The sequence below is a fragment of the Narcine bancroftii genome, chromosome 2 (genome assembly GCF_036971445.1).
Source record: "Narcine bancroftii isolate sNarBan1 chromosome 2, sNarBan1.hap1, whole genome shotgun sequence".
Lineage (NCBI taxonomy): Eukaryota > Metazoa > Chordata > Chondrichthyes > Torpediniformes > Narcinidae > Narcine > Narcine bancroftii.
The window spans coordinates 196,787,625-196,806,721 of record NC_091470.1 but is presented as its reverse complement, the minus strand read 5'-3'; the positions used below and the strand labels follow the sequence as shown (position 1 = coordinate 196,806,721).

Below are 19,097 nucleotides of genomic sequence, written 5' to 3'. Positions count from 1 at the left end.
AGAGACAGAGTGAAGGTCCCTCCGCAACGTCCCATCACACACTGCCAGGGTCAGGCACAGAGTGAAGCTCCCTCCACACCGTCTTATCACACATTCCCGGTGTCAGACACAGAGTGAAGCTCCCTCCACACCGTCCCATTACACACACCCGGGGCCACACCCAGAGTGAAGATCCCTCCACACCTTACCGTCACACACTTCCGGGGTCAACCCAAAGTGAAGCTGCCTCCCCACCATTACGTCACCACACACTCCTAGTGTCAGAAGCTGAGTGAAGCTCTCTCCGACCGTCCCGTCACACACTCCTCGGGTGAGATCCAGAGTGAAGCTCCCTCCGCACTGTCCCATCACACAATTCCGGGGTCAGACCTAGTGTGAAGATTCATCCGCAACGTCCTGTCACCACACACCTGGGGTCGGACCCAGAGTGACGCTCCCTTCGCACCGTCCCGTGACCAAACTCCCGGTGTAATACACAGAGTGAAGCTCCCTCCACACCGTCCCATCGCACACTCCCTGGGTGAGACCCAGAGTGAAGCTCCCTCCGTACCGTCCCATTTCACGGTCCCTGTGTCAGACCCAGACTGAAGCTCCCTCCACACCGTTCCGTCACCACACCCCTGGGTCAGACCCAGAGTGAAGCTCCCTACCCACCGTCCCATTACACACTCCCGGAGTCAGACCCAGAGTGCAGCTTCCGCACCACTGTCCCGTCACCACACCCCTGGGTCAGATCCAGAGTTAAGCTCCATCCGTACCGTCCCGTCACCACACCCCGGGGTCAGACCCAGAGTGAAGCTCCCTCCATACCGTTCCATCACACACTCCCGGTGTCAGACCCAGAGTGAACCTCCGTCCACACCATCCCGTCACGCACTCCCGGGGTCAGACCCAGAGTGAAGCTCCCTGCACACCGTCCCATCACATACACCCGGGGTGAGACCCGGAGTGAAGGTCCTTCTGCACCGGCCCAACTCACAATCCCATGGTCAAAACCAGAGTGAAGCTCCCTCCACACCGTCCTATCACACACTCCCGGTGTCAGACACAGAGTGAAGCTCCCACCACACCGTCCCATCACACACTCACTGTGTCAGCCCCAGAGTGAAGCTCACTCCGCACCGTCCCAACACACACTCCCGTGGTCAGACCTAGAGTGAAGCTCCCTCCCCACCGTGCCGTCCACACACTCCCGGGGTCAGACACAGAGTGAAGGTCCCTCCGCAACGTCCCATCACACACTGCCAGGGTCAGGCACAGAGTGAAGCTCCCTCCACACCGTCTTATCACACACTCCCGGTGTCAGACACAGAGTGAAGCTCCCTCCACACCGTCCCATCACACACTCCCGGGGCCACACCCAGAGTGAAGATCCCTCGACACCGTCCCATCACACAATCCCGAGGTCAGACACAGAGTGAAGCTCCCACCACACCGTCCCATTATACACTCACGGTGTCAGCCCCAGAGTGAAGCTACCTCCCCACCGTCCCGTCTACACACTCCCGGGGTCAGACACAGAGTGAAGGAACCTCCACATTGTCCCGTCCACACACTCCCGTGGTCAGACACAGAGTGAAGCTCCCTCAACACCGTCCCATCACACACTCCCGGTGTCACACCCAGAGTGAAGATCCCTCCACACCTTACCGTCACACACTCCCGGGGTCAACCCAAAGTGAAGCTGCCTCCCCACCATCACGTCACCACACAATCCCAGTGTCAGAAGCTGAGTGAAGCTCCCTCTGACCGTCCCATCACATACTCCTGGGGTCAGACCCTGAGTCAAGCTCCCTCCGCACCGTCCCGTCCCACACTCCCAGGGTCAGACCCAGGGAGAAGCTCCCTCCACACCGTCCCATCACACACTCCCGGGGCCACACCCAGAGTGAAGATCCCTCCACACCGTCCCATCACATACACCCGGGGTGAGACCCGGAGTGAAGGTCCCTCTGCACTGGCCCAACTCACAATCCCGTGGTCAAAACCAGAGAGAAGCTCCCTCGACACCGTCCCATCACACAATCCCGAGGTCAGACACAGAGTGAAGCTCCCACCACACCGTCCCATCATACACTCACGATGTCAGCCCCAGAGTGAAGCTACCTCCCCACCGTCCCGTCTACACACTCCCGGGGTCAGACACAGAGTGAAGGATCCTCCACATTGTCCCGTCCACACACTCCCGTGGTCAGACACAGAGTGAAGCTCCCTCAACACTGTCCCATCACACACTCCCGGTGCCACACCCAGAGTGAATCTCCTTCCCCATCGTCCCATCACCACACTCCAGGGATCAGACCTAGAGAGAAGCTCCCTCCCACCGTTTCGTCACCACTCACTCCTGGGGTCAGACCCTGAGTCAAGCTCCCACCGCACCGTCCCATTACACACTCCCAGGTTCAGACCCAGAGAGAAGCTCCCTCCACACTGTCCCTTCACACATGTCCGGTGTCAGAACAAGAGTGAAGCTCCCTCCACACGGTCCCATCACACACTCCCGGTGTCAGACCCAGAGTGAAGCACCCTCCGCACCGTCCCATCACACACTCCCGGGGTCAGACCCAGAGTAAAGCACCCTTCACACCGTCCCGTCCCCACACACTCCTAGTGTCAGAAGCTGAGTGAAGCTCTCTCCGACCGTCCCGTCACACACTCCTCGGGTGAGACCCAGAGTGAAGCTCCCTCCGCACTGTCCCATCACACAATTCCGGGGTCAGACCCAGTGTGAAGATTCATCCGCAACCTCCCATCACCACACACCTGGGGTCGGACCCAGAGTGACGCTCCCTTCGCACCGTCCCGTGACCACACTCCGGGGTTAGACCCAGAGTGAAGCACCCTCCACACCGTCCCATCACACACTCCCGGGGTGAGACCCAGAGTGAAGGTCCCTCTGCACCGGCCCAACTCACAATCCCATGGTCAAAACCAGAGTGAAGCTCCCTCCACACCGTCCTATCACACACTCCCGGGGTCAGACACAGAGTGAAGCTCCCACCACACCGTCCCATCACACACTCACGGTGTCAGCACCAGAGTGAAGCTCACTCTGCACCGTCCCAACACACACTCCCGGGGTCAGACCTAGAGTGAAGCTCCCTCCCCACCAAGCCGTCCACACACTCCCGGGGTCAGACACAGAGTGAAGCTCCCTCCACACCGTCCCATCACACACTCCCGGGGCCACACCCAGAGTGAAGATCCCTCCACACCATCCCGTCACGCACTCCCGGGGTCAGACCCAGAGTGAAGCTCCCTGCACACCGTCCCATCACATACACCCGGGGTGAGACCCGGAGTGAAGGTCCCTCTGCACTGGCCCAACTCACAATCCCGTGGTCAAAACCAGAGAGAAGCTCCCTCGACACCGTCCCATCACACAATCCCGAGGTCAGACACAGAGTGAAGCTCCCACCACACCGTCCCATCATACACTCACGGTGTCAGCCCCAGAGTGAAGCTACCTCCCCACCGTCCCGTCTACACGCTCCCGGGGTCAGACACAGAGTGAAGGATCCTCCTCATTGTCCCGTCCACACACTCCCGTGGTCAGACACAGAGTGAAGCTCCCTCAACACCGTCCCATCACACACTCCCGGTGTCACACCCAGAGTGAAGATCCCTCCACACCTTACCGTCACACACTCTCGGGGTCAACCCAAAGTGAAGCTGCCTCCCCACCATCACGTCACCACACAATCCCAGTGTCAGAAGCTGAGTGAAGCTCCCTCTGACCGTCCCATCTCACACTCCTGGGGTCAGACCCTGAGTCAAGCTCCCTCCGCACCGTCCCGTCCCACACTCACGGTGTCAGCCCCAGAGTGAAGCTACCTCCCCACCGTCCCGTCTACACACACCCGGGGTCAGACACAGAGTGAAGGATCCTCCACAATGCCCCGTCCACACACTCCCATGGTCAGACACAGAGTGAAGCTCCCTCAACACCGTCCCATCACACACTCCCGGTGCCACACCCAGAGTGAAGATCCCTCCACACCTTACCGTCACACACTTCCGGGGTCAACCCAAAGTGAAGCTGCCTCCCCACCACCACGTCACCACATAATCCTAGTGTCAGAAGCTGAGTGAAGCTCCCTCTGACCGTCCCATCACACACTCCTGGGGTCAGACCCTGAGTCAAGCTCCCTCCGCACCGTCACATTACACAATCCCGGGCTAAGACCCAGATTCAAGCTCCCTACACACTGTCCCATCACACACACCTTGGGTCAGACCCAGAGTGAAGCTCCCTCCGCACTGTCTCGTCACACACACCCGGGGTCAGACCCAGAGTGAAGTTCCCTCCCCACCGTCCCGTCACCACACAACCGGTGTCAGACTCAGAGTTAAGCTCCCTCCACACGGTCCCATCACACACTCCCGGGTCAGACCCAGAGTGAAGCACCCTCCGCACCGTCCCATCACACAATCCCAGGGTCAGACCCAGAGTTAAGCTCACTCCGCACCGTCCCATCACACACTCCCGGGGTCAGACCCAGAGTAAAGCACCCTCCACACCGTCCCGTCCCCACACACTCCTAGTGTCAGAAGCTGAGTGAAGCTCTCTCCGACCGTCCCGTCACACACTCCTCGGGTGAGATCCAGAGTGAAACTCCCTCTGCACTGTCCCATCACACAATTCCGGGGTCAGACCTAGTGTGAAGATTCATCCGCAACGTCCTGTCACCACACACCTGGGGTCGGACCCAGAGTGACGCTCCCTTCGCACCGTCCCGTGACCAAACTCCCGGTGTCATACACAGAGTGAAGCTCCCTCCACACCGTCCCATCACACGCTCCCTGGGTGAGACCCAGAGTGAAGCTCCCTCCGTACCGTCCCATTTCACGGTCCCTGTGTCAGACCCAGACTAAAGCTCCCTCCACACCGTTCCGTCACCACACCCCTGGGTCAGACCCAGAGTGAAGCTCCCTACCCACCGTCCCATTACACACTCCCGGAGTCAGACCCAGAGTGCAGCTTCCGCACCACTGTCCCGTCACCACACTCCAGTTGTCAGATCCAGAGTTAAGCTCCATCCGTACCGTCCCGTCACCACACCCCGGGGTCAGACCCAGAGTGAAGCTCCGTCCACACCATCCCGTCACGCACTCCCGGGGTCAGACCCAGAGTGAAGCTCCCTGCACACCGTCCCATCACATACACCCGGGGTGAGACCCGGAGTGAAGGTCCCTCTGCACCGGCCCAACTCACAATCCCATGGTCAAAACCAGAGTGAAGCTCCCTCCACACCATCCTATCACACACCCCCGGGGTCAGACACAGAGTGAAGCTCCCACCACACCGTCCCATCACACACTCACGGTGTCAGCCCCAGAGTGAAGCTCACTCCGCACCGTCCCAACACACACTCCCGGGGTCAGACCTAGAGTGAAGCTCCCTCCCCACCGTGCCGTCCACACACTCCCAGGGTCAGACACAGAGTGAAGGTCCCTCAGCAACGTCCCATCACACACTGCCAGGGTCAGGCACAGAGTGAAGCTCCCTCCACACCGTCTTATCACACACTCCCGGTGTCAGACACAGAGTGAAGCTCCCTCCACACCGTCCCATCACACACTCCCGGGGCCACACCCAGAGTGAAGATCCCTCCACACCGTACCGTCACACAATCCCGGGATCAGACCCAGAGTGAAGCTCCCTCCACACCGTCCCATCACATACACCCGGGGTGAGACCCGGAGTGAAGGTCCCTCTGCACTGGCCCAACTCACAATCCCGTGGTCAAAACCAGAGAGAAGCTCCCTCGACACCGTCCCATCACACAATCCCGAGGTCAGACACAGAGTGAAGCTCCCACCACACCGTCCCATCATACACTCACGGTGTCAGCCCCAGAGTGAAGCTACCTCCCCACCGTCCCGTCTACACACTCCCGGGGTCAGACACAGAGTGAAGGATCCTCCACATTGTCCCGTCCACACACTCCCGTGGTCAGACACAGAGTGAAGCTCCCTCAACACCGTCCCATCACACACTCCCGGTGCCACACCCAGAGTGAAGATCCCTCCACACCTTACCGTCACACACTCCCGGGGTCAACCTAAAGTGAAGCTGCCTCCCCACCATCACGTCACCACACAATCCCAGTGTCAGAAGCTGAGTGAAGCTCCCTCTGACTGTCCCATCACACACTCCTGTTGTCAGACCCTGAGTCAAGCTCCCTCCGCACCGTCCCGTCCCACACTCCCAGGGTCAGACCCAGGGAGAAGCTCCCTCCACACCGTCCCTTCAGACACATTCTGAGATAGACCCAGAGTGAATCTCCTTCCCCATCGTCCCATCACCACACTCCAGGGATCAGACCTAGAGAGAAGCTCCCTCCCACCGTTTCGTCACCACTCACTCCTGGGGTCTGACCCTGAGTCAAGTTCCCACCGCACCGTCCCATCACACCCTCCCAGGGTCAGACCCAGAGAGAAGCTCCCTCCACACTGTCCCTTCACACACTCCCGGTGTCAGAACAAGAGTGAAGCTCCCTCCACACCGTCCCATCATACACTCACGGTGTCAGCCCCAGAGTGAAGCTCTCTCCGACCGTCCCGTCACACACTCCTCGAGTGAGACCCAGAGTGAAGCTCCCTCCGCACTGTCCCATCACACAATTCCGGGGTCAGACCCAGTGTGAAGATTCATCCGCAACGTCCCATCACCACACACCTGGGGTCGGACCCAGAGTGACGCTCCCTTCGCACCGTCCCGTGACCACACTCCGGGGTTAGACCCAGAGTGAAGCACCCTCCACACCGTCCCATCACACACTCCCGGGGTGAGACCCAGAGTGAAGCTCCCTCCGTACCGTCCCATTTCACGGTCCCTGTGTAAGACCCAGACTGAAGCTCCCTCCACACCGTTCCGTCACCACACCCCTGGGTCAGACCCAGAGTGAAGCTCCCTACCCACCGTACCATTACACACTCCCGGTGTCAGACCCAGAGTGCAGCTCCCGCCCCACTGTCCCGTCACCACACTCCAGTTGTCAGATCCAGAGTTAAGCTCCATCCGTACCGTCCCGTCACCACACCCCGGGGTCAGACCCAGAGTGAAGCTCCCTCCATACCTTTCCATCACACACTCCCGGTGTCAGACCCAGAGTAAACATCCGTCCACACCATCCCGTCACGCACTCCCGGGGTCAGACCCAGAGTGAAGCTCCCTGCACACCGTCCCATCACATACACCCGGGGTGAGACCCGGAGTGAAGGTCCCTCTGCACCGGCCCAACTCACAATCCCATGGTCAAAACCAGAGTGAAGCTCCCTCCACACCGTCCCATCACACACTCACGGTGTCAGCCCCAGAGTGAAGCTCACTCTGCACCGTCCCAACACACACTCCCGGGGTCAGACCTAGAGTGAAGCTCCCTCCCCACCATGCCGTCCACACACTCCCGGGGTCAGACACAGAGTGAAGCTCCCTCCACACCGTCCCATCACACACTCCCGGGCCCACACCCAGAGTGAAGATCCCTCCACACCGTACCGTCACACACTCCCGGGGTCAGACCCAGAGTGAAGCTCCCTCCCCACCGTCCCGTCACCACACAATCCCAGTGTCAGAAGCTGTGTGAAGCTCTCTCTGACCGTCCCATCGCACACTCCTGGGGTCAGACCCTGAGTCAAGCTGCCTCCGCACAGTCCCGTCCCACACTCCCAGGGTCAAAACCAGAGTTAAGCTCCCTCCACACCGTCCTATCACACACTCCCGGGGTCAGACACAGAGTGAAGCTCCCACCACACCGTCCCATCACACACTCACGGTGTCAGCCCCAGAGTGAAGCTCACTCCGCACCGTCCCATCACACACTCCCGGGGTCAGACACAGAGTGAAGGTCCCTCCACACCGTCCCGCCCACACACTCCCGCGGTCAGGCACAGAGTGAACCTCCCTCCACACCGTCTTATCACACACTCCCAGGGTCAAACCCAGAGTGAAGCTCCCTCCACACCTTCCCATCACCCACACCCGGGATCAGAGCCAAAGTGAAGCTCCCTCCGCACCATTCCATCACACACACTTGGTGTCAGTCCCAGAGTGAAGCTCCCTCCGTACCCTCCCATCACACACACTTGGTGTCAGTTCCAGAGTGAAGCTCCCTCCGTACCCTCCCATCACACACACTTGGTGTCAGACCCAGTGTGAAGCTCCCTCTGCCCCGTCCCGTCACCATACAGTACAAATCAGACGGTGCCTCTTCTGAACCTGCATCTCCATTGATGTTTACCTGAAAGTGATGAGCAGAGCAAATTGCATAATTTCCCTTTCTAATGGGCACTCTTGTCTTGTCAGGAGTTGCTAGTGAACACACCCAGTGACCACAATGATTATATCGCACTTCAGAAAGTTCTCAGGGACTCTAACAACTTCCTTTCGGCAACCAAACAGAGTCTTGACCAGAGAAGTGGGGACCAGAATCCCTTTACAGACAAGGTAACCTCCCTCTTTCTGGACCTACCCCTCTGTGGCAATCTTCCTGGGGAAGTGGGAGGGGGGGAAAGTGTCTGATCCTCTGGCCCCACCGGGGGGTGTTTCTGACCCAAGGGAGGGTAAGAGATGGAGTGTCTGATGCACACTGTCCCGGGGGGAGGGGACATTGTTAATGACCCATCGGTCTCAGAGTGGGGTTGGGGGGAGGGGACTAAAGGTGTGCAGTTTTGGTTGCACGACTCCAGGAAAGATATCAGTAAGATAGAAAGATTTACTAGGATGTTGCCTGGACTTCAGGAACTGAGTTACGGGGGAAGGTTCAGACTTTATTCCCTGGAGCGTAGCGGAGATTTGATGGAGGTATTTAAAATTATGAAGGGGACGGACAGAGTCAATGTAGGTGGGCTTTTTCACTGAGGGTGGGTGAGATACAAACCAGAGGACATGGGTTAAGGATGAAAGAGGAAAAGTTTAGGGGCACTTCTTCACACAGAGAGAGTGGAACAAGCTGAAGTGGTGAATGCGGACTCAACTTTATTTTTTAAGAAGAACTTGAACAGGTGCATGGATGGGAGGGGTATGGAGGGATATGGACTGGGTGCAGGTCAATGGTGAGAGAGAATAACAGTTCAGCACAGACTAGAAGGGCCGAAAGGCTGTGTTTTTCTATGGTTCTTTGAGACGGTGTGTCTGTCTCCCAGTCCCAGGTAATGGATGGACATTGTGTTTAACCCCATCCCACCCTCCCCCATCTGGGTCTCCAATTGTGCAATCCGTTTCTCACCAAGTATGAGTGTGGTTGATGGAATGGTAGAGTTCAACTTCATTTGCTTTCTCGCCTCCCTGTTTTCCTTTGTCCACCCTTGTCTTCCCCTCTCCCCCCTCACCCTCCCTCTCTCTCCCCCCTCGCTCCCTCTTTCTCCTCTTCCCCTTCCCTCCTCGCTCCACTCTCCCCTCTTCTTTTTTTTCCTGTCTCTCCTCCTCTCTCCCCTCTCCCCCTGTCTCTTCTCTCCCTGTTTCTTACCATCTCTCCCCTCTCTCCCCCTCCCCCTCTCTCCCCCTCTTCCCATCTCTCCTCCTCTCCCCATTCTTCCCATCTCTCCTCCTCTCTCCCCGTCTCTCCCTGTCTCTTACCGTCTCTCCCCTCTCTCCATCTCCCCATCTCTCCTCCTCCCCTCTCTCACCTCTCCCCCTCTCTCCCCCCTCTCTCCCCCTCTTCCCATCTCTCCCCTCCCCCTCTTCCTCTCTCGCCCTCTTCCTCTCTCGCCCTCTTCCCGTCTCCTCCCCTCTCCCCCTTTCTCCTCCCTTCCCATCTCTCCTCCTCTCTCCCTCTCCCCATCTCTCCTCTCTCTTCCCCCTCTCCCCCTTTCTCCCACTCTTCCCCCTCTCTCCCCTTCTTCCTGTCTCTCCTCCTCTCTTCCCTCTCTTCCCCCCTCTCTCTTCCCTGGTCTTCCCTTGCCTTCCCATGCCTTTCCAGGACCCCCACTTAGTGAAGGATGGATTTATGGTAGAAGTTTCCGAAGGCTCGCGGAAGCTGCGACACGTCTTCCTCTGCACGGACCTTCTCTTCTGTGCCAAGCTGAGGAGACTGCCTGGGTAACCAAACCGCGCAATGACTGGCGACATACAAACGCACTGTAGAAACTCCACAGGCCGCGCTGCGTCAACAGGAAGCCTTCGGGGTCCCTTCTTGCCCTCAGCGCTCCTCTCGAATTCCTATTCCGATCCATGGCTCCTTTGAACCAGTCTCCAACGACCCGAAGCCTGTGTGAATCCTATTGATACGCTCTGTCAATAACACCAAAGACTGAGAGAGGTGAACAATAGGCTTTAATACACATTAGATAGAAGCTGGCCCGATTCCATGTGCTTGAATGGAGGACAGGGGAAGGGAGGTCGAACTTTATGGCTGGGTCACAAGGGGAGGAGTCACCAGGGAGTGAGTCATCAGTCAGCCAGCCAGCTACTCCAACGTAGCACAGTATATGCATATCACCACAGTCCTTCAGCCGCCGAGCCCCTCGCTGGTCCACTGTTGCATGGTGAACTCTGCCAGGCTTCTCCTTCTCAACAGGGTGTGTCCTCCCTATTTCTGGTGCCTTGTGTTGCACCCCCAGCATTTGCAACCCCTCGAGGTCCACTGTCCAGCACAGGCATCACCAGCTTGGGCACAGACCTCCATGGTTCCAGGATTAAAATGACTGGCTCCTTTAACATGTAGTTTGAAGCCGTCAGCATCAATACCGGGGCGTTGGACCCTGCGGAGCAGTACTATGACTCTGCTCCCTGCTCTCACCAGCGGCAGTGCCACCATTTTTTTCCCCCAGCAGTTTTTTGCCCATCCTTAACTGCCCGTCAAGGAAGTGGGGTGAAGGTGGTGGTGGTGGTGTGGTGGAGGGGGGGGGGAGTGGATGGATGAGCTGCCTCGTTGAAACGCTGATATTGTCCTGGTGAAGGAGCTCCCGGAGCGCTGGTGGGGATAGAGGTTGTGGTGATCTTGGTGACAGTGGAGGACCGGCATTACCAGCACCTAGATTAGCCTTCTCAGGTGGAGGCACAGGAGCCATTTCTTGTTCCATGTGCTGAGCTTTGTGTTCTATCCAGTCAGGTCAGCCCGACCTCCGGGTGGTGGAAAGCATTGAAGAAAAAGTGAAAAGTTCCATTAAAACTGGGCCTGAAAGTGAGCATCTTGTTTGGAATGGTAGTGAAGGAATCAAGCTTCAGAGGGTGGGGCAGGTGGGTGGGGGAGAAGAGAGTGTGTCTGTGCTGTGTAGGGTCCTCTAATACGTTGGCAGCTTTCCTGAGATGGGTGGCACAGATGGAGTGCATGGAGGGGTTTTCTTAAGCTGCTTTGGATTGGACGAGGCTTTGGTACTACCAACCTACCCTTACCCATCGTGGAGCCCACTGCCCCCTGCAACAAGCTAGGCTCGAACCTACAATGTCCTGAGCAGGGGCAAGGGAGGGAAACATTGAACAGAGAGTGTGGAATGAGCTGAGGTGGTGAATGCATACTCAATTTTAATGTTTTTTTTTAAATTTTTTATTTTTCACACCATAAACCACATTGACCAAGATACATACATTTTCCTTTTCAAATATAAACAGTGTCGTTTTCTCCCCCCTTCCCATCCCACCCTCCCTACCTCCCCTCCCATTCATTTAAAGTACAGAATCTAAGATACGTTAAACCAGTCAAACAATGTTGTCACTCAATAAAAATAAACAAGAAATTCCACTGAGTCAATTCTTTTCATTTCCTTCTCCTTCCGTTATTTTAGGTGGTAGACGTCCCCAGTAGGTTTTCTCTATTGTGTTTCATGTATGGCTCCCATATTTGTTCAAATATTTCAATATTATTTCTTAAATTATATGTTATTTTTTCTAATGGAATACATTTATTCATTTCTATATACCATTGTTGTACTCCCAAGTTATCCTCCAATTTCCAGGCTGACACAATACATTTTTTTGCTACGGCTAGAGCTATCATAACAAATCTTTTTTGTGTACCATCCAAATCAAGTCCAAATTATTTGTTTTTTATGTTACTTAGGAGGAAGATCTCTGGGTTTTTTGGTGTATTGCTTTCTGTAATTTTATTTAATATCTGGTTTAGATCTTCCCAAAATTTTTTCACTTTTTCACATGTCCAGATTGCATGAATTGTTGATCCCATTTCTTTTTTACAACGAAAACATCTGTCAGATACTGTTAGGTCCCATTTATTTAACTTTTGAGGTGTAAGGTATAGCCTGTGTATCCAGTTATATTGTAACCTCGTGTTTATTGTATTTCTCATAGTTCCAGAGCATAACTTCTCCCATGTTTCCTTCTTTATCTTTATGTTTAAATCTTGTTCCCATTTTTGTTTAGTTTCATCATTTGTTTCCTCATTCTCCTTTTCTTGCAGTTTAATATTCATATTTGTTATAGATATTTTGATTATCATTGTGTCTGTAATCACATATTCAAAGTTACTTCCTCTGGTAACCTCAGACTGCTTCCCAATTTGTCCTTCAAGTAGGATTTCAGTTGGTAGTATGCTAACACTGTATCTTGTTTACATCCGGTACCGCACGGATGGCAGTCTCTTCAATCTGAGGCGCCTGCAAGCTCACACCAAGACACAAGAGAAACTTGTCCGTGAACTACTCTTTGCAGATGATGCCGCTTTAGTTGCCCATTCAGAGCCAGCTCTTCAGCGCTTGACGTCCTGCTTTGCGGAAACTGCCAAAATGTTTGGCCTGGAAGTCAGCCTGAAGAAAACTGAGGTCCTCCATCAGCCAGCTCCCCACCATGACTACCAGCCCCCCCACATCTCCATCGGGCACACAAAACTCAAAACGGTCAACCAGTTTACCTATCTCGGCTGCACCATTTCATCAGATGCAAGGATCGACAATGAGATAGACAACAGACTCGCCAAGGCAAATAGCGCCTTTGGAAGACTACACAAAAGAGTCTGGAAAAACAACCAACTGAAAAACCTCACAAAGATAAGCGTATACAGAGCCGTTGTCATACCCACACTCCTGTTCGGCTCCGAATCATGGGTCCTCTACCGGCACCACCTACGGCTCCTAGAACGCTTCCACCAGCGTTGTCTCCGCTCCATCCTCAACATCCATTGGAGCGCTCACACCCCTAACGTCGAGGTACTCGAGATGGCAGAGGTCGACAGCATCGAGTCCACGCTGCTGAAGATCCAGCTGCGCTGGATGGGTCACGTCTCCAGAATGGAGGACCATCGCCTTCCCAAGATCGTATTATATGGCGAGCTCTCCACTGGCCACCGTGACAGAGGTGCACCAAAGAAAAGGTACAAGGACTGCCTAAAGAAATCTCTTGGTGCCTGCCACATTGACCACCGCCAGTGGGCTGATAACGCCTCAAACCGTGCATCTTGGCGCCTCACAGTTTGGCGGGCAGCAGCCTCCTTTGAAGAAGACCGCAGAGCCCACCTCACTGACAAAAGGCAAAGGAGGAAAAACCCAACACCCAACCCCAACCAACCAATTTTCCCTTGCAACCGCTGCAATCGTGTCTGCCTGTCCCGCATCGGACTGGTCAGCCACAAACGAGCCTGCAGCTGACGTGGACTTTTTACCCCCTCCATAAATCTTCGTCCGCGAAGCCAAGCCAAAGAAAAAGATCTTGAGTTATATTATATTTATCCTTCATTTGTTCAAAGGATAGTAATTTATTTCCTGAAAAACAATTTTCTATTTTTTTGATCCCTTTTTTCTCCCATTCTCTAAAGGAAAGGTTATCTATTGTAAAAGGGATTAACTGATTTTGCGTCAGTATTAGTTTTGGTAATTGGTAATTTGTTTTATTCCTTTCTACATGAATCTTCTTCCAAATATTGAGCAGATGATGTAATACTGGAGAATTCCTATGTTGTACCAATTTTTCATCCCATTTATATAATAAATGTTCAGGTATCTTCTCTCCTATTTTATCTAGTTCTAATCTAGTCCAATCTGGCTTTTCCCTTGTTTGATAAAAATCTGATAGGTATCTTAATTGTGCGGCTCTATAATCATTTTTAAAGTTTGGGAGTTGTAAGCCTCCATGTTTATACCATTCTGTTAATTTATCTAGTGCTATCCTCGGTTTCCCCCCTTTCCATAAATAATTCCTTATTATTTTCTTTAACTCCTTGAAGAATTTCTCTGTCAAGTGTATTGGCAATGCCTGAAATAGGTATTGTATCCTTGGTAAAATGTTCATTTTAATACAGTTTATCCTTCCTATTAGTGTTAGTGGGAACAAAATAGTACAGAGCAGTAAGGAGAAGGTTAGAATGCAAACAAAGAAAGTTTGTAGTAAGTATTTGAATATGGATGGGCAGGTGATAGAGAAGGGAAATGCTCTGGAAGAAGATGAAGGGCAATTGGCAGGAAAAGTAAATAATGTTGTTATTAAAGATGAGGGAAAACAGGGATTAAAAACTGGGAAATCTCTGAAATTCATATATTTTAATGCCAGGAGTATTGTAAAAAAGGTGGATGAGCTGAAGGTGTGGATTGATACTTGGAAGTATGATGTGGTAGCGATTAGTATGACATGGTTGCAGGAGGGATGTGATTGGCAACTGAATATCCCTGGGTTTCGTTGTTTTAGGTGTGATAGAATTGGAGGGGCAAGAGGAGGTGGGGTTGCATTGCTTGTCAGGGAAAATATTACAGCGGTGCCTAGGAAGGATAGATTAGAGGGCACATCCATGGAGGCTATTTGGGTGGAACTGAGGCGTAGGAAAAGAGAGGTTACACTTGTAGGGGTGTATTATAGACCACCCGGAGGGGACCGAGACCTAGAGGAGCAAATCTGTAGGGAGATAGTAGATATTTGTGATAAGCACAGGGTTGTAATTATGGGAGATTTTAATTTTCCACATATAGATTGGGAAACACATTCTGTGAAAGGACTGGATGGGTTAGAGTTTGTGAAATGTGTGCAAGATAGTTTTTTACAACATATGTAGAGGTGCCGACCAGAGAAGGAGCAGTGTTAGATCTACTGTTGGCAAATGGGATGGGTCAAGTGACGGAGGTTAGTGTTGGCGAGCACTTCGGGTCCAGTGATCATAATGCCATCAGCTTCAATGTCATTATGGAAAGAGAGAAGTCAGGGCCAAGGGTTGAGGTTTTTGATTGGGGAAAAGCTAGATTTGAGGAGATGCGAAAGGACTTGCAGGGTGTGCATTGGGACAATTTGTTTTATGGGCAGGATGTAGTAGAGAGATGGAAGTCTTTTAAAGATCAGATTTTGAGAGTGCAAAAGCTTTATGTTCCTGTTAGGTTAAAAGGAGGGGCAAAAGGTTTGAGAGAGCCGTGGTTTTCAAGGAATATTGGAAACTTGGTTCGAAGAAAAAGGGAGGCGTACATTAGAAAAAAGAAGCATGGAGTTCAGGAGATGTTTGAAAGATACATTGAATGTAAGAGGAATCTTAAGAGAGGAATTAGGAAAGCTAAAAGAAGGTACGAGGAAACTATGGCAAGCAGGGTGAAAACTAATCCAAAAGAGTTCTACAAATATGTTAATGGTAAGAGGAAAGCTAGAGACAAAATTGGTCCCTTGGAAAATCAGAGCGGAAAACTGTGTGTGGAGCCTAGAGAAATGGGGGAGATATTGAACAGTTTCTTTTCTTCGGTATTCACTAAGGAGAAGGATATTGGGAGATGTGAGATTAAAAAAAGAAAATTGGGTAAATATGGGGAATATAGAGATTACAAAACGTGTAGTTTTAAGGCTTTTGAAGAATATAAAGGTGGATAAGTCTCCGGGACCAGATGGGATCTTCCCCAGGACATTGAGAGAAGTGAAGGAGGAAATAGCAGAGGCTCTGGCGATAATTTTCCAAATGTCATTAGATATGGGGATAGTGCCGGAGGATTGGCGCATTGCGCATGTGGTTCCGTTATTTAAAAAGGGTTCAAGGAGGAAGCCTGGCAACTATCGGCCTGTAACTATCGTCTGTGGTAGGTAAATTAATGGAGAAAATTCTTAGAGATAGTACTTATAAACATCTGGATAGACAGGGTCTGATCAGGAGCACTCAACATGGATTTGTGGGAGGAAGGTCATGTTTGACCAATCTGATTGAAATTTTTGAAGAGGTGACTAGGAATGTGGATGAGGGTAGCGCTGTGGATGTTGTCTATATGGACTTCAGTAAGGCCTTCGATAAGGTACCACATGGAAGGTTAGTTAGGAAGGTGCAGTCTTTAGGTATAAATTTTAAGATAGTCAAATAGATTGAACATTGGCTGAAAGGGAGAGGCCAGAGAGTGGTAGTGGATAATTGTCTGTCAGGTTGGAGGCCGGTGACCAGTGGTGTGCCTCAAGGATCTGTATTGGGCCCATTGTTGTTCGTTATATACATTAATGATCTAGATGATGGGGTGGTGAATTGGATTAGTAAATATGCAGACGATACTAAGATAGGTGGAATAGTGGATAATGAAGAAGGTTTTCAAGGATTGCAGAGGGATTTGGGCTGCTTAGAAAAGTGGGCTGAAAAATGGCAGATGGAATTTAATGCTGATAAATGTGAGGTGCTTCATTTTGGTAAGAAGAATCAGAATAGGACATACGTGGTAAATGGGAGAGCATTGATAAATACAGAAGAGCAGAAAGATTTAGGAGTAACGGTACATCGTTCCCTGAAGGTAGAAACTCAAGTGAATAGGGTGGTGAAGAAGGCTTTTAGTATGCTGGCCTTTATCAATCATTGCATGGAATATAGGAGTTGGGAGGTGATGTTGAGATTGTATAAGACGTTGGTGCGGCCTAATTTGGAGTTCTGTGTGCAGTTCTGGTTGCCTAATTATAGGAAGGATATAAACAGAGTGGAGAGAGTGCAGAGAAGGTTTACCAGAATGTTACCTGGGATTAAGCATCTAGAGTATAGGGAGAGATTGAACAGATTAGGTCTTTATTCTTTGGAGCGTAGAAGGTTGAGAGGGGATTTGATAGAAGTATTTAAGATTATGAAAGGGATAGACAGAGTGGATGTGGATAGACTATTTCCGTTAAGAGGAGGAAAGATTAAAACAAGAGGACATGAGTTAAGAATTAAGGGGCAGAGGTTTAGAGGTAACATGAGGGGGAACTTCTTTACTCAGAGAGTGGTAGCTGTGTGGAATGAGCTTCCGGGAGAAATAGTGGCGGCGGAGTCAATTGTATTATTTAAGAAAAGGTTGGACAGGTATATGGATGAGAAGAAGATGGAGGGTTATGGGCATTGTGCAGGGAGGTGGGACTAGAAAGGGGTGTTTGGTTTGGTGCGGACTAGAAGGGCCTAATGGCCTGTTTCCGTGCTGTAATTGTTATGTTATGTTATGTTATAAGTCTTTCCAATGCTCTAAGTCGTCCTGTAATTTTTTCATTAGTGGATAATAATTGAGTTTATATAGATGGCCGAGGTTTTTATTTATTTGTATACCTAAATATCTTATTGCTTGCATTTGCCATCTGAATGGTGATTCTTTCTTAAATTTTGAGAAATCCGCCTTATTCATTGGCATTGCTTCACTTTCATTTGCGTTAATCTTGTAACCCGACACTTCTCCATATTCCTTCAATTTCTTATGTAATTCTTTTATACTATAACGTCATCTGCAAATAAACTGATTTTATATTCCTTATCTTTTATTTTTATCCCTTTTATTTTCTTTTCTTATCAATTCTGCTAGTGGTTCTATAGCTAACGCGAACAATAAGGGTAATAGTGGGCATCCCTGCCTTGTTGATCTGCTTAAGTTAAATTGCTTTGATATATATCCATTTACTGTCACTTTCACCAATGGCCCCTTATATAATGCTTTAATCCAATTAATATACTTCTCTGGTAAACTGAATTTTTGTAATACTGTGAATAAATAATTCCATTCTACTCTGTCAAAGGCCTTCTCTGCGTCTAAAGCATCTGCTACTGTTGGCGCTTTATTCCCTTCAACTGCATGAATTAAGTTAATAAATTTACAAATATTGTCTGTTGTTCGTCTTTTTTTAATAAATCCAGTTTGGTCTAGATTTACTATTTTAGGTACATAGTTGGCTAATCTGTTTGCTAATAGTTTAGCTATTATCTTATAATCTGTGTTAAGTAAAGATATTGGTCTATATGACGCTGGTGCGAGTGGATCCTTCCCTGTCTTTGGTATTACTGTAATTATTGCTGTTTTGCATGAATCTGGTAAGCTTTGTGTTTTGTCAATCTGGTTGATTACTTCCAGGAGGGGAGGAATTAATAAATCTTTAAATGTTTTATAGAATTATATTGGGAATCCATCCTCTCCTGGTGTTTTATTATTTGGTAGTTTTTTTATTATCTCTTGTATTTCTACTTTTTCAAATGGTTCTGTTAACTTATTTTGTTCCTCTATTTGTAATTTTGGTAGTTCAATTTTAGTTAAAAATTCATCTATTTTGTCTTCTTTCCCTTCGTTTTCCGTTTGGTATAATTGTTCATAGAATTCTCTGAAGTTTTCATTAATCTCCATTGGATTATATGTGATTTGTTTGTCTTTTTTCCTTGATGCCAATACCATTCTCTTAGTTTGTTCTGTCTTAAGCTGCCATGCTAGAATTTTGTGCGTTTTTTCTCCTAGTTCATAATATTTCTGTTTTGTCTTCATTATGTTCTTCTCCACCTTATATGTTTGTAGTGTTTCATATTTTATTTTTTTATCTGCCAATTCTCTTCTTTTAGTTGTGTCTTCCTTCATTGCTAATTCTTTTTCTATATTTACTATTTCCCTTTCCAACTGCTCTGTTTCCTGATTGTAGTCCTTCTTCATTTTGGTTACATAACTTATTATTTGCCCTCTGAAGAACGCTTTCATTGCATCCCATAGTATAAACTTATCTTTCACTGATTCTGTATTTATTTCAAAGTACATTTTAATTTGTCTTTCAATGAATTCTCTAAAATCCTGCCTTTTAAGTAGCATGGAGTTTAATCTCCATCTATACATTCTTGGAGGGATGTCCTCTAACTCTATTGTCAATATCAGGGGTGAATGGTCCGATAATATTCTAGCTTTATATTCTGTTTTTCTTATTCTGTCTTGCATATGAGCTGATAACAGGAATAGGTCTATTCTTTTTTTTTATTTTTTTAAATTTTTTATTTTTC

At 50.3% G+C, this 19,097-nt stretch overlaps 1 protein-coding gene across 2 annotated transcripts in view; it reads left to right on the top strand.

Annotated features, from left to right (window-relative positions):
• Positions 1 to 19,097, top strand: part of LOC138754919 (active breakpoint cluster region-related protein-like) — a 212,474-nt gene that overhangs the window by 135,128 nt on the left and 58,249 nt on the right. For both annotated transcript variants that reach the window (XM_069919933.1, XM_069919934.1), the window contains exons 8-9: positions 8,312 to 8,452; positions 9,927 to 10,045. In XM_069919933.1, coding sequence (XP_069776034.1) covers positions 8,312 to 8,452; positions 9,927 to 10,045 — 260 coding nt within the window. The remainder of the gene's footprint in view (positions 1 to 8,311; positions 8,453 to 9,926; positions 10,046 to 19,097) is intronic.